General features: G+C 40.9%; 1 protein-coding gene across 10 annotated transcripts in view; it reads left to right on the forward strand.

Moving 5' to 3' along the window:
• Positions 1-16,789, forward strand: part of TNRC6B (trinucleotide repeat containing adaptor 6B) — a 113,340-nt gene that overhangs the window by 21,398 nt on the left and 75,153 nt on the right. Inside the window, exon 1 of one of the 10 annotated variants that reach the window (XM_081210866.1) lies at positions 14,008-14,192. The exons of the other annotated variants lie outside the window; for them this stretch is intronic. Coding sequence (XP_081066992.1) covers positions 14,188-14,192 — 5 coding nt within the window. The 5' untranslated portion in view covers positions 14,008-14,187. Of the gene's footprint in view, positions 1-14,007; positions 14,193-16,789 lie in introns of those variants that run through there. 10 annotated transcript variants of the gene reach the window in all.

Raw genomic sequence — 16,789 nt, forward strand, 5'->3', positions numbered from 1 at the left:
TGTATCTCCTGCATTTTTATTTTTTTGTTTTAAGAGAACTCTGTTTTGGGCTACTTCTACTCGTGACAAAAAAAAAAATCTACTGGTGCCAGGGAAGGAAGAATCTGTGGTAGAAGATAATCCAAAGGCCTACTGATCTTTGGCTAGCACAGAAGTTGTGGGAAGATGGAGGGAAAACAAGGACACCAACCAGCTTTAGGACTGGCATTCTTTTCCATCCCAGGGGTGTGTTGGGGAATGGGAGGGCTTCCCATACAGACACCCTTTCCCTTTTACTTCTGTTGTGTGCTGGCTGCAGAGTTTCCACAGTCTCACTAAGAGACTCCCAAGAGTGGTCCTCCTCGGTGCAATACAATATCCTATGGCTCCCAGAGGCTATGGAATTGCACTCTCAGAAACCCTTGGGCTTTGAAATTGAGGATATTTTATAATAGACAAAACTTCAACTAGTTTGTGTAACTTTATCTTTTAAGGTCTCCTACTTTTTGCTGATAGCAGTGGTGTTTTTTTACTATTTGCCATTAAGGTATGACAGTTGTTCTGTTTTTTTTGGATAAAGGCTAAGGAGCAGGAACTTCTGGATGGGACACAGAGCACTGATTACAAATTTGGCAGAAAATAGTAAAATACACGCCTGTTTAAAAATGCCCTTAAATTTGATTGGTTGTCTGCAGTGGATTCCACTCTTACGCTGCAGCAGTCTAAAGTTGTGCAGGAATAACACGAATGTGCTTTTTTAAGGTTTCAGGAGAGTTAATAAATGTAATAAATGTAATTCTTAGGATGTACATGACTATCTAACGTAGCCTTTTATAATTTTCTATCTCTCCTACTTTCATAGTCATACTTTAAAATAGCACCTGGAATAATGAGGCAATGCGGAGGCTTGAGTACGCATGGCCTCCATCAGCCTTTCCCCATCCTTGTGCTCTTCATATGTTTTAGACTACAGCTCCTATCATCCATGACCATTGGCCATGCTGGCTTTGTCTGATAGGAGTTGGGCGTCCTACCACTTGAAAGGCATCAAATTGGAAGAAAGCTAGTTATGTCATTAGTTTTGAACTCACCATTTCTGAGTCTTGGTGACTGAATTAAGTTGCATCAGCAGTTGCATTACTATTTTTGTTTCCTCAATTCTTACTCCTCCTTCTTGCAAAAAGAAAAAAAAGAACATGAGCAAAGATGACAGCCCTAAATCAAGATTTTTACTTTTATTATTAAAATTAAAAGGATATATATATATATATATATATATATATATATATATATATATATGTAGGTTTTGGTGTCTTCGGGTGTCTTCCCGTGTAAGAGTTGGGGTGTCTAGGCGACGTTTCGAAACGTCGCCTAGACACCCCAACTCTTACACGGGAAGACACCCGAAGACACCAAAACCTACATTCTTGTACCCGTGAAAATCTACGAAAGCATATATATATATATATATATATATATATATATATATATATATATATATATATATTTGCTTTCGTAGATTTTCACGGGTACAGGAATGCAGGTTTTGGTGTCTTCGGGTGTCTTCCCGTGTAAGAGTTGGGGTGTCTAGGCGACGTTTCGACGAGGTCTCACTCGTCATCTTCAGGCTGGTGCTTTCGGCTTCTTGTTACTGGAACAGAGCAGGATCTCAGTGTTTGAGTTCCTATAAATACTGTTGAGGGGGTGTGGTGTATAGCCTCCAACGTTCTGGGCAGAGAGGAAGTTCCCAGGTTAGTGTGCCTTTTCTTCTTTTGTTCATTAATTACTTGAGGGATATCTTGAGTGATTTCTTGAGTGATATTCTGAGTACCACTTAGGAGGGTCATTAGGTGTGGATTAGTTGCTAAAGCTTTCGTGTCTTGACCTCTTGACCTCCAATCAACCACACCAGACCCAAACCCAGACCCTCTCCACAGATAAATTACAGACACCATCCAGTAGCCAAACCATAGTGGCACCTCCGGATGCTGCACCCCCCTGCAATCCCTACACAGATCTGGCTGGCACAGGGCACAAAACCACAGCTCGCCCCTATACACGAAGCCAAGCCAAAGCACAACTATTTGCAGTACAGCCATCTTCTCAGAAAAACTCTTTACAAGCTCAAGAGGTCAAGACACGAAAGCTTTAGCAACTAATCCACACCTAATGACCCTCCTAAGTGGTACTCAGAATATCACTCAAGAAATCACTCAAGATATCCCTCAAGTAATTAATGAACAAAAGAAGAAAAGGCACACTAACCTGGGAACTTCCTCTCTGCCCAGAACGTTGGAGGCTATACACCACACCCCCTCAACAGTATTTATAGGAACTCAAACACTGAGATCCTGCTCTGTTCCAGTAACAAGAAGCCGAAAGCACCAGCCTGAAGATGACGAGTGAGACCTCGTCGAAACGTCGCCTAGACACCCCAACTCTTACACGGGAAGACACCCGAAGACACCAAAACCTGCATATATATATATATATATATATATATATATATATATATATATATATGCTTTCGTAGATTTTCACGGGTACAGGAATGCAGGTTTTGGTGTCTTCGGGTGTCTTCCCGTGTAAGAGTTGGGGTGTCTAGGCGACGTTTCGACGAGGTCTCACTCGTCATCTTCAGGCTGGTGCTTTCGGCTTCTTGTTACTGGAACAGAGCAGGATCTCAGTGTTTGAGTTCCTATAAATACTGTTGAGGGGGTGTGGTGTATAGCCTCCAACGTTCTGGGCAGAGAGGAAGTTCCCAGGTTAGTGTGTCTTTTCTTCTTTTGTTCATTAATTACTTGAGGGATATCTTGAGTGATTTCTTGAGTGATATTCTGAGTACCATTTAGGAGGGTCATTAGGTGTGGATTAGTTGCTAAAGCTTTCGTGTCTTGACCTCTTGAGCTTGTGAAGAGTTTTTTCTGAGAAGATGGCTGTACTGCACTTAGTTGTGCTCTGGCTTGGCTTCGTGTATAGGGGCGAGCTGTGGTTTTGTGCCCTGTGCCAGCCAGATCTGTGTAGGGATTGCAGGGGGGTGCAGCATCCGGAGGTGCCACTATGGTTTGGCTACTGGATGGTGTCTGTAATTTATCTGTGGAGAGGGTCTGGGTTTGGGTCTGGTGTGGTTGATTGGAGATGGCGTTCTGTGTGCCTCTGGTTCTGGTGTCGGTTTTTGTGGGGAGGGCTATTTTCCAGATGTCTGGCAGGCGGGACGTATCGTCACGCTTGTTCATGTTGTGAGGGTGTTTCTCTATCTCGATGGCTTCCATGATTATTCTCTTGTGGTGGTGTTCCATGTTAAAGAGCAATTTGGAATCTGAAAAATTAATTTCGTGTCCTGTTTCTTTCATGTGTTGGTAAAGAGAGGAAGTTTTTTCTTCTTTTTTGACGGCATTCTTGTGTTCTGCGATACGTGCATTTATTCGTCTGTTTGTTTGTCCAATGTACGTGGCTGGGCAGACTTTGCAGGGTATTTCATAGACCCCTTGGTTTTCTAACTGGATTTTATCTTTGGGGTTTCTGAGGATATTGGCTATTTTTTGGTTGGTGCAAAAGGCTGTTTTGATATTGTGTTTATGGAGGATTTTGCTAATTTTATCTGTAGTGCCCTTGATATAAGGAAGGAGGGCCATGCCATTGTTTTCTTCTGTGTCTTGGTTTTTGGGGGGTGTTTCTTTTTGGATTAGCTTCGTAACCCTGTTTTGCTGGTATCCGTTGGCGATTAACACATTTGAAAGATTCTGTAACTCAGTTGTCAAGTGGTCTTTGTCAGCCAGGCGTTTGGTTCTGGAGATGAGAGTCTTGGCTACGGAGTTTATTTGTGCAGGGTGGTGGTGTGATTGTGCATGTAAGTAGCGGTTGGTGTGTGTTTTTTTCCGGTAGATAGTGTGTCCTAGGGAGCCATCAGGTTTTTTGTAGATTAGGACGTCAAGGAAGGGAAGTTGGTTGTTGGCTTCTATTTCCATAGTGAATTGTATTTTGGGGTGTAGGCTGTTGAGATGTGTGAGGAAGCTATCTAGTTTTTTCTTCCCGTGTGGCCAAATTACAAAGGTGTCGTCAACATACCTGAGCCAAAGTTTGGGTTTGTGTTCTGACTTGTCTAAAGCATTGGTTTCAAAGTGTTCCATGTACAGATTTGCGATGACCGGTGAGACCCTCTCCACAGATAAATTACAGACACCATCCAGTAGCCAAACCATAGTGGCACCTCCGGATGCTGCACCCCCCTGCAATCCCTACACAGATCTGGCTGGCACAGGGCACAAAACCACAGCTCGCCCCTATACACGAAGCCAAGCCAGAGCACAACTAAGTGCAGTACAGCCATCTTCTCAGAAAAAACTCTTCACAAGCTCAAGAGGTCAAGACACGAAAGCTTTAGCAACTAATCCACACCTAATGACCCTCCTAAATGGTACTCAGAATATCACTCAAGAAATCACTCAAGATATCCCTCAAGTAATTAATGAACAAAAGAAGAAAAGACACACTAACCTGGGAACTTCCTCTCTGCCCAGAACGTTGGAGGCTATACACCACACCCCCTCAACAGTATTTATAGGAACTCAAACACTGAGATCCTGCTCTGTTCCAGTAACAAGAAGCCGAAAGCACCAGCCTGAAGATGACGAGTGAGACCTCGTCGAAACGTCGCCTAGACACCCCAACTCTTACACGGGAAGACACCCGAAGACACCAAAACCTGCATATATATATATATATATATATATATATATATATATATATATATATATATTGCATTGGAAGATGGGTTTTAAGTTTGGATTAGGAGAAGCTGGGGTCTGCACTTTTAATCATTTCTATAAGACTGTGGTTTATTAACTCTTTAATGACAGTGAAATTAACAATCCTTTTACATAAATTAGGCCACAGAATAAGTCTGTTTAGATGTTTGTTTTCCTGTGCTGGGGAAACAATGGTTTCAGTATTCAGGGTTAGGAGTGACCTCTGTCCAATGGCTATGGTTTTGATGTTCACTTCTACATGTTGTGAGGGAACTGAGTGAGGAAGCATGTGAACTGCATGCATGTGTGGGGAGTAGCATCCAGCAGCATCTTACTAACTTGCTCAAAGCTGTCATGTGAGTTATATGGTTAGACCGATTAGTACCTAGGACTTCCTTGTCCCACAGCTGAAGTGATACAGTGCAGGAAAATGTTGAGGTCATCACATGCTGACCCATGATTTGTCTCTATGTGGAACTGCATTCTGTATCATACTGAGTTTTGAGGTAAGTAGAATAACAGCTCAGCATGGAGGTAGTCTTGTGCGCAATTATTGGACTGATTTCTCTTGGTATAATTTATTTGTACCCTGGGTGGCTTCCAACATACTGGGTTGACTGGGTTACTCTGGGTGGCTTCCAACATATATAAAAGCATAATAAAACATTGAACCTTAAAAAGCTTCCCTATGCAGGGCTCCCTTCAGATACTGGGGAAACCCAGCCAGATGGGTGGGGTATATTACTATTATTATTATTATTATTATTATTATTATTATTATTATTACTACTACTACTACTGCTTTTGAGCTTTTCCATGTCATGCAGAAAGAGTACTGTATTTTACCTGAAATTCCATTTCCCATCAAAGCATTTGCTTTTGAAGTAAATGTGCAAATACAAGCTCTTGATTGTGACTGTACAAATGAAGTAGGCATTCAAATGATAGCCCCTTTATCTAGAAGCGGCAAAAGTCATTTACTAAAATAGACCCTTCATGAGCTTTTGAAGCAGAAGAAAAAATAAGATTCATGATGTCCAGAGCTTTTTATATAGGTTCACACAGGTGGTTATTCCTTCTGTCTCAATGGAGGCAAGAGATACATCACATAAACAGTAACTATTATAAGGAAGCTCATTAATCAGTTGTGATACCTCGGTACACTGCCAAATGACCTGGTAACTGCCATGCCACACTAGTAAGAATCTGTGTGTAAATGTCTGGTTATTCAGAAGGCTAGTGTAGCTAAAGCAAACGAAAACAAACTTGGGGGCTTGCAATGGTATCTTGTGAAAACAATGTAGCACACCCACGCATTGCTTTTATCATGTCCTTGAATTTAATACTAAAATGTTTTTTGTGCAAAACATGATAACATGTCCATGCTGCACGGAACTCCTAATTAATTCTTGTTATCCCTTTTGGGGGGAGGGGTAATGTGTGTTGTTGATATAATGAGTGAAAGAGCCAAGGGTTTGGATGATGATGATGTAGATGTAGATGTAGTCTGGTTAGAATGTTCTAATGGAAGAGAAATGGTTTAGTTTGGCTGGCACTGATGTGATGTACTTCCCACAACTTACCAAAGTTCACTCATGCAAATGTGCACACACCCCTTTCACTCACGCACATACAGATGCACATACTTTCATTCTCACTTCTCTGGTGTAGTGCTTACTAAGGCATTACAGTGGTAATAATAATAATAATAATAATAATAATAATAATAATAATAATAATAATAATAATAATAATAAATTTTATTTATATCCCGCCCTCCCCAGCCGAAGCTGGGCTCAGGGCGGCTAACAACAATCAAAATAGTCCAACATTCTAAAACATTCATTATAAAATTAATTAATTCAAATTAAAATCAAATTAATGGCAACCAAATTAAACTCAAATTAATGGCAACCATCAAGCAAAATTTTTGTGCAGATTGCCAGAGGAGGGGGTCAGGCTGCGCCCTGACAAAGGCCTGGTGGAACAGCTCTGTCTTGCAGGCCCTGCGGAAAGATGTCAGGTCCTGCAGGGCCCTAGTCTCTTGTGACAGAGCGTTCCACCAGATTGGAGCCGTGGCTGAGAAAGCCCTGGCTCTAGTTGAGGCCAACCTAACCTCTCTGTGGCCTGGGATCTTTAGGGTGTTTTTATTTGCAGACCGTAAATTTCTCTGTGGGACATACCAGGAGAGGCGGTCCCGTAGGGACGAGGGTCCTAGGCTGTATAGGGCTTTAAAGGTTAAAACCAGCACCTTAAACCTGATCCTGTACTCCACCGGGAGCCAGTGCAACTGGTATAATACCGGATGGATATGATCTCGCAGCGAAGACCCCATAAGGAGTCTCGCCGCGGCATTCTGCACCCGCTGGAGTTTCTGGGTCAGTCTCAAGGGCAGCCCCACGTAGAGCGAGTTACAATAATCCAGTCTGGAGGTGACCGTCGCGTGGATCACAGTGGCTAGGTCAGGGCGAGAGAGATAAGGAGCCAACTGCTTAGCTTGGCGGAGATGAAAAAATGCCGCCTTTGTTATAGCTGTAATCTGCGCCTCCATAGAGAGGGAGGTATCGAAGATTACACCCAAACTCTTAACGGACGATGCTGGCACTAATTGCACCCCCGCAAGAGATGGGAGTTGCCCCCTCAATCCCATATCGCTCCGTCCCAGCCAGAGGACCTCTGTCTTCGAAGGATTTAACTTCAACCGGCTCCCACGTAACCATCCAGCCACAGCTTCCAGACATCTGGTCAGTGTGTCTTGGGTTACATGTAACTTGGGTACCTTGGGTTACATACGCTTCAGCTTACAGACTCCACTAACCCAGAAATAGTACCTCGGGTTAAGAACTTTGCTTCAGGATGAGAACAGAAATCGCGCTCCGGCGGCAGCAGGAGGCCCCATTAGCTAAAGTGGTGCTTCAGGTTAAGAACAGCTTCAGGTTAAGAAGGGACCTCCGGAACGAATTAAGTATTTAACCCGAGGTACCACTAGACATATTGAGCTGCAATGTGCTTTTCCTTTTAAGTCATATACGGCCAACAAAATCATAAGTGCTGCAGGAAAGAGCCTTGGATTTTCCCCAGTTGTTGTTGTTGTTGTTTAGTCGTTTCGTCGTGTCCGACTAAAATAGGTAGTTCTGTTCTGTTTTTAGCCATTCTATTCCTCTCTGACCCTTATTCATTCTGTTCCTCTATGTACCATACTCTTGAGTTGGTTACTGCCAGCTGATGACTACTAGATAATTGCCTCGTATTTGGAATCAAAGCTTCATGCAATGAGTCATCAGTTCAAGAGGTTTAGGATGAAAAGTTTCCAAGATGTATGCAGTTGTTTCACTTAATTAAAAATTGGTCTTCAGGTAGTACATAGTTGCTGTTTTGAGGTGGGTGGGGGTAGATCTAAGACCTTCCAAATGGCTACAAAATGATTCCAATCCCAATGCTAGGAAGGATTGTGTGTTGAAACTTGAAAAGAGGCTCTAGCTTTTAAGAAATAACTTTTTTTGTAAAATTCAAGCTCCCATTGTTTGGAGCCATCAGTGGTTTACAGCGGTAAAATACCATACATTCTTAGCTTCCATATATAATTTATTTCTGATAAAGTTCAGAGCTTGCATAGACAAATTGATAAGAATTGGTTTATCATTATTAGTTTTTTTGTTTATAGTTATTACAGATGATAAACCAGATTTAATGTCCCTAGTTATCTAAACTTGCAGTGGTGTTTGCTATACCTGGGACATGTTCTGTTTGTTTTTATGGTATTTTTAATAAGGATTCCCAAAATAGTGGTTAGCGTAGAAGGAAGGCATCCCTCTCTCTATCTCACTTTCATTGATTACAATGTGAAGGTTTGTCTGCATGAACTAAGTGCCACAGTACTTTCTCATAATCTAAATCTGAATATCCATTGATTGAATTTTGACTGTTTAGGGCACATGTAATGATCTTCAAACTTGCTAAGTTTGGCATTGCTCCGATACTCATAACCAATAGTCTAGTTGCAAAGCTCCTCTGGCTCAGTTGCTTTAGGCCTGCTCAGGATTCTAATTAGACTTTCTAGAAGGAGCAGATAATAATACACAAACTAAAACAGATGCTTTATTTGCATAGCCACTTTCATCACAGAGCTGCTTTTTTTGTGTGAACGCAAATATCATGCAACTATTGTAGTTCTTGTAGTGGACAAGTGTTCCTTTTTGTCCTGAAATGCGGAATTGTGTGTGAACAACCCACAGTGTAAGTGCATCCTATAAATGATGAGGCAGAGTTTAGTTGTAAAGGTCTGCATACCGTACTGTTTACTCATAAGTAGCAAGCTTGGCCTACACAGTTACAACCCAAGCCAAAATCCATGGAAACTGACTCATAGAGGAGCATTCTGTGTTTATATGCTGCCCACACCAACCAATAACTAAACATTTGTTTTCAGTTTCTGTAAAAATGTGATGGTTTCATCTTTCCTTTGCTGTTCCTTGTCTCCTCCCTCCCCTGCCATTCTCACATTGGTGATAAGCTAATTGCCAGCTACAATTTAATTTAAACTGTTTCTTGTAACAGTACCCACACTTTGGAGATCCCTTCATAGATATATTTGCTTTATTTTATTTTGGGTCACAACCTTTGAAATCTTCTCTTGTATTCTGATATGTTTCTTCAAGATTCTGTGGCTGTTCTAGTATTGTATTTATTGGTGCCTTATTTATTGGTGCCTAGTCCATTGTTGTGTATTTTGTGTATTTTCACTTTGTAGGTTGCTTTTGGTACATACATACATACATGCATGCATACATATATACATACATAGAAAGAGAGAAAGAAAGATGTGGGAGAGGGAAGACTTTTAAGAGGGTGAAAATGCATTTATTTCTCTAAAGTTGGAGGAACTAAAATTTGAAAAGTGAAATGGTCCCTGTTAAAAACATATAGTGAAAGAAAGCTCCAAAGCAGCAACACTTATAGTTTCCCATGCTGGGATAACACCACAGTGATCCCTGCCCATCCTGCTGGTGGTGCTGTGGCAGTTAGCCACCGTTTCTTATTTAGCTTTTGCAGTTTAGGGTTGGGTGTATATATCTGTAGGAATCACTCTGTTGCCCTAATTAGTGGTGAGACCTTTCTTTTTGGTCTAGCCAGGTTCAGATTTTTATGTGCCTCTTGACTGGGCTGAGCTAGATTACTACTGTATTTTATGTTTTTAATATATAAAAGCTATTTAATAGCCTTCTCTACAAATAGCCTGTAGTCTTTTGGGGTGTTGTAGTACAACAGACGCAGATCCATATTTAATCTATATGCTTCATCTTTGTGGCCTTATCTCAAAGTAGCCTCAACCAGCATAGAGATCATGGGGACTGTAGTGCAAAGCATTTGGAGGAACAGGCTTCTTCAGATTGATAATGATATGCTGCATATTTTTGCTTTGGAGCCTGTTGAAGGTTCAGATGACATAGAACTTGACAATAGACCTGCTAACTGTGATACGTTGCTGGAAACATATTAATACATTTCTAGTTGTCCTGGCACATTTCAAAGTGCTGGCTTTGATCTTTAATGCCCTAAGCTCCTGGGGTAGAAAGTATCTTGCAACAACTTCCTCCCCTGCATCTCCTACAAGTTTAATTTAGTACATTGAGCTGATTTTTAAATGACAAGTAACAATTATCTTTAATTTATACAGCCTGAAAAAGAGTTCTGATGAAGTGGAAAGCTTGCTCACTGCTTATTTAAATTGGTTCTAATGTTGCATTTGTATTTTTCCCAATTGGTCTTCAAACAGACCAACCACTATTTTGGAGTAAGGGGAGTGGAAAGCATTTCCTGAAGGTAGGTTTTAAAAAACAATGCAGAAAATGTGTTATCCTTCTGGAGCTAAGAAAGGTTTTTTTTATGGAACAGGATTGTTAATGAACTATTTCACACTTTGAAGTAGTTGTCAATTTGTGGCTATGGTACAAATTTAGAAGCATTTGCAGATATGTGTGGTGCATTGGGGGCATTTGGAAGAGTGAGAGCTGTTGGCCTAATAAGGAATTGAGCACTTACAAATGAGCATCTCCTACTCTTAAGAACCTTGTTCCTACCACTGTTAACTGTTGCACCTCTTAGTTGCTAGAAGATATTATATGTGAATAATTATTAGAATCAATGTTAAGTTCAGCTGAATAAATTATATTAGAAATAATAATAATAATAATAATAATAATAATAATAATAATAATAATAATAATAAATTTTATTTATATCCCGCCCTCCCCAGCCAAAGCCAGGCTCAGAGCGGTTAACAACAGTAAAATGATAAAACATTCTAAAATCATTTCATTACAAATTCCAATCAGATTAATGGCAACCATTGGGCTAGAGTTTTGTGAGGATTGCCAGTCAGGCAGTGCCCTGGCCAAAGGCCTGGTGGAATAGCTCTGTCTTGCAGGCCCTGCGGAAAGACTATAATTGTATTGCATTTCCCACTTCCTCAGAAGGACTCGGACTACGTTTTGCTATTTACTAATAGAGCTTTCACACACACCATACAAAAGTCCTGTGGAATGGAATAGGCTTCAGATACTGTCTGAAAGAGATAGGGAGGAGACCTTCAGGAGCACAGGTAAAAATGTGTTAGGGCAAATATATTTCATAATAATTCTCAACTTTTTCTGTAAACCATTGTTGCAGCTTGCACTATTGTGGCAACAGTGGTTTACAAACTAGGTTGATAACTGTTATTCAGGAGTGCCTCCAAAGCAAGGTTTATGCTTAAACTTTTGGGGCTTATTGCTTTCCTGTGCACGTGGAAGTCTCCTCCCTATTTCTTCCTGTTGTTAGTGCCTTCCTGTTTGTCATAGGGCCAGGGGGAGAGGTAGTCCTGAGTTTCATGGCTGAAAAGGGATTTGAAGCTAAATCTTCTAGTCCATGTTCATTTGGTCCACCATATCATGGAGAGACGATAGCCTTCGTGGCTATTGATTTTTTATTCCATAAATTTGTCTAACCCTCTTTTAAAGCCATCCAAGTTGATGGCTTTCACTGCCTCCTGTAAATGCAAGTTCCATAGTTTAACTCAAGGGTCAGCAAACTTTTTCAGCAGGGGGCTGGTCCACTGGCCCTCAGAACTTGTGGGGGGCCGGACTATATTTTTTTTGGGGGGGGGAAATAAACGAATTCCTATGCCCTACAAATAACCCAGAGATGCATTTTAAACAAAAGCACACATTCTACTCATGTGAAAACACCAGGCAACCCCCCCAATAACTCAGAAATGCATGTTAAATAAAAAGATACATTCTACTCACGTAAAAACACGCGGATTCCCGGACCATCCGTGGGCCGGATTTAGAAGGCGAATGGGCTGGATCCAGCCCCCGGGCCTTAGTTTGCATATGCATGGTAACTATATGCTGCATGAAGAAGTTCTTTCACCTTTCCTGAATCTTCCAATGTTCAGTGTTATTGATGTCCCTCATTTCTAGTGTTAGAGGGAGAAAACTCTTCTCTGTTTCTTTCATGCAATGCATAATTTTATAAACTTCTGTCATATCACATTTTCTCTAAATTAAAAGTCCCAAACACTGCAGCCTGTACTGATATGGGAGTTGCTGCATCCCCTTGATCATTTTTGTTACCCTTTTCCAGCTCTGAATATCCTTTTTGAGGCAAGGTGGCTGGACCTGCACACAGCATTCCAGATGCAGTCACACCAAAAATTTGTATACTGGCATTGTCATATTGGCAATTGCATCTTCTATTCCTTTCCTAAACATGGGACAGGACCTTCACATTTGAGATCCTCTGCTTGTAGTTCTGTACTCTTATCTCTGAATACTACTTGCTGGAAATTGCAATGGGTGGAAGGACTGCTGTTACCCTCAAGACATGCATGCAGTCTTCCTGTAGGCATCTGGCTGTGCACTGGGAACAAAGTGCTGAACTAGAGGGGCCTTTTGCCTGATCCAGCAGGGCTCTTCTTATGCTCTTTCCCCCCCAGGGAAGCTTGCTGGACACCCACTCTGTCATTTGAGTGTCTGATTAAAGATTCACATTTTCCCAGGCTTCTAACTTTTGAGATAGTTTAAGTTTGATTTTATATTTTGTATTATGACTTCACAGTTTTCATTTTTAATTTTGTAAACCACTCTAGAAATATTTATCCTGAAGGCTGGGTTCCATTAATTATCTCATGTTGTAAATGGAGAGCTTGCTTTTGACTTGAAACATAGACTCACTCCACCATGCAGCTCACTATTGGCTTCTGGCAAGTCACTATATTTCAGCCTAGCCTATCACAGGGGAGTTGTGATGACTAATGAGCATTTCAAAAAAGTATTTTGTGCACTGAAATGGACTATAGAATATTCAGCCTTTATGGTTGGTAATAGCAATAAGTGTAAAGGCTACTGAACAATGGATAAAATGTATGTCCATTCATGTATATGCCACTTCCTTGCCAAAATGTCTTCTTAGACTATATTAGTAAAGGACACAATTTAAGCCATTTTGTGCAGCACTGTATAAAATTTTGCAGTATAGTGTGCCTTAATATATAAGTAGTTACTGAATATGCTGAATTATAAAAATACACATGAGTAAGGACTACATGGAGTAATATTGCAGTCACAGTGATTTGTATCGCAGTGCCATAAAGTATCTGATCCCTTTTTCCATACATTTGGAATCTGAAAATTGAATAGTGATTTTGATAAAAGTGTTGGTAATTTTAAATTGCAAAGAGTAACTTTGAGTTTGTTTGAAAAGCTGGATTTTTAGTCATTAACCACGCAGTTTGTTGCCTTTATTGATTGAGCAGCTGACAGAAGTGATGGGGTACAAATTATAACAGTAACAATGTTATTTGGGGTGGTATTGCTGTTACCAGTTAATTGTATCGTGTGGATTTTTATATTTTTGGGTGTTGGTAAGCATTGGTCAGAAATGCAAAGTGAAATTGAGAAGCTTAAAATGATGTCTATCTATCCATCCTCCGATATGTCCTAGACGGCGGACGACAACGACTGCAGCTTTTTACGGGATTGTTATTTTAGAATGTGTAATACTGTTGATTATACACTTGAGGAATAGTAGAAAACGTGCGCTGTTGCAGCTTTCGCAAACGGGAGCGCGCGAGAGAATGAAAGAACTGCGTTTCCTTTAAGATGCTAGCTTTCCACCCTCCTTCCTGATTGACAGCGTGCGCGAGTCACATGGCCTGCCTCTATTTGAAGGTCACAAAAGCTGCTTCCTTTATAGAGACGGAGGGGGAGAGCGAGGAAGAGGGAGTGTGTTGTGTGCGCGCGCGCGCGAGCGAGGGAGAGAGGGAGTTCAAGCCAAGATGGCCGACGGAGTCTCTGCTGGCTTTTGAACATTTCAAATTGAAATCATAGAAATATAGCAAAATCATTTTTGAGATCTCTTAACTTCCATTTTTACCCTGTATGCCTCAACTTGCTGGATTTAAGCACTGTTGCACTTTATGAGGTTAGTAGTAGTTCTATCTTTCTTTGTCGCGTATTGGTTTTTTCTTTTTTAGGGGGTGCGTTTAGTTTGACGGTTTCGTCTGATAATTGCAGCACGACGTTTGTCTCGCGTAAGCGTCTGTGAATCGCTTTGATCTTAGATCAAGTGCAGTTGCCAGGATTTAAAGAAAAATCTAAAAGAAATACGTGGCATATTTTGGGAGGTTTTAAATGCGTTTAAAATACCTTTGCATAGAAACCAGCTTTATGTGTTAAATCTTTCTTTTCATAAGGTTCTCAGAGTGCCGTCTACACACACTTGAGGCTTGTAAATCTGCTGCAAAAATTAGCATAAATTAAATCGTCTTGCATTCTTGTTGCTAGGATTGTCATATTATATAAACCTATAGTTCTTAAGAGATTCAGAGGTCTAAAATAATACAGCAATGTTTGCACGTTTCTTTAAAACACGGCTTTCGAATTAGTATTGAAGCAGTTTGAGATTTTTGAAGATGCCTACGTTCAAAATCTACCATGCATAATGTATAGGAGTGCACATTCTCTTGCGTGCGGGTGCACCCCCTCCCCCAGTGTGACTGCATCCCCTCCCCCTTTTCCGTTGCAACCAGATGCATTTTATTTGGATTGCAATTGGAACTAGATGGTCGCGCTCTGTAAACATAGCATGTAGAGTTCAGAAGAGGCAATCTTATAGTTAATGTCAGTTGAGAAAATGGTCTCCTGCTTTAGAATCCTTTCCTTTAGCGGCTTTCCCCTCTTCTTTCTGGAAGTTTTAAATCTGGCAATATTGGCACCAATATTTTTAAAAAACAACAGTGGAATGTGAAATAAGTACTTTGATTTTACATATTTAATGTGTTTGAAATGAGAACTCATGAGAAGAATAAAGATGATACAGTATCTTATATGGATTTAAAATTCTTTCCCTTTAAAACTAAGCCCTGTGTTTCACATCTCTCCAAAGGAAGCAGTTCAGCAGTGGGGGATCATTGCAAATCTTGCTTTCTGTGGGCAAGCCCTTCCCCCTGCATTGTGTGAATGTGATGTAATGCACCTCTCTGTGGGGTAGAATTGAATAGGACAATGTGAATTTTGATTGTCATGTATTTTCTCCCTCTTTCTGAAAGGCCTTGTGTTCTGTTTGTATTATGTTTATTTCTATAGCAAGAGGATGGAGCTAGTCTGAATTTCAGTTCTTTAATTGATAAATTACAATAACATTTAGCTGACTTTATGGCCCTCGCTAACTTAATATGTTTCTTGCAGCACACAGCACAAGTCAAGTAAAACTTGAAGCATCTCAACAATTTTTTAACCAGTTTACACAGCTTAATGACACAATTATCAGTATTTTAAGCAATGTTGTTTCAAGCCTAGTTCCATTGAGAGTCTGTTCCTCCTTGAGCTTGTTATGTACTTGTGTGTGCGTGCACACATGTATGCAAGTGGGTGACCTACTTAAGACAAAGTAACCTTGGCTCAGTTTTGAGGGTTAACTTGATTAAGTATGCAATGCAGCTGGCATGCTTCTGTGTCACATATTTCTGTATCGTGTAGAGAAGGGCATAGAATTAAACATTTAAAAAGAAAAAGAAACACTGTTTGTCTTTAGAAGTCAGCAAAGATGATGGATACTGTTTGAACCATGAAGGCCATCATACAGACTTGGTTAATATGAACTGTTTCCTGGGAGAGGGGTGCAGAAAGCTATGCCTAAGGTGACTGAATTTAAATCATCTAGACTCTACCATTTTGAAATTCACATTTTCTAAACAAATGCTGGTTGCTATTACAAGTAAATTGCAAGAAAACAAAGACTTTATACAGTCTAAGCACAATCTAAAATCTCTGGTCATGCAGCCACATGCAGTGAGAATGATGTTTGCTTAGGAAATAAGGACTGGTATCTTTGTCTGTGTGGATCACTTCCTTGGATAGAAGCAGCAAACATATGGACATGGAATTCTGAATAAGCATGTGTAAGGCCCTAGGTGTTTAGAACATTCCACATGCAATGGCTAGTGCTTACTAGGCAATGTATTTCTTAATGAGATGGAAGGTTAGATGTACATGCTATCTGGTTAATGGTAAATATTCATATCGTAGTTCTTGTAGTGAAGGGCAGAAAACAGGAGTACAGAATAAGAACATAGCCCTGCTTATTCAGTCCAGAAGCCTGTCTAGTCTAATGCATTGGGAAGACCATAAACATGGTGTTAAAGCAATAGCTCTCCTGCTGTCACCTACCCCCACAATTGGCATTCTGTTATGTACTGCCGCTGAACATGGAAGATAAAGGACCCCTGACCATTAGGTCCAGTCGTGGCCAACTCTGGGGTTGCGCGCTCATTTTTGAGTCCACGGCTCCCTTAACCAACTACATCTTTCTGTGGAGCCCAGTTATGTCACCGCTTGCCTGCAAAGCTGGCAGTCTCTCACCCTTTTTTTTGAACCTACTCCCTTGTGGAGTGTTCCCCCAGCCTCCTCTCCCCTCTCCTTGGGAGTCCTCTGGGCAGCCACTGCTGCTGCCCTGGTCTCGGAGCTGCCCCCCCCCCCGCCCCAAAGAGAGATGCCTCCCAGAGGCACCATTCACCTGTG

The sequence above is a fragment of the Podarcis bocagei genome (assembly GCF_964188305.1).
Source record: "Podarcis bocagei genome assembly, chromosome: 10".
Lineage (NCBI taxonomy): Eukaryota > Metazoa > Chordata > Lepidosauria > Squamata > Lacertidae > Podarcis > Podarcis bocagei.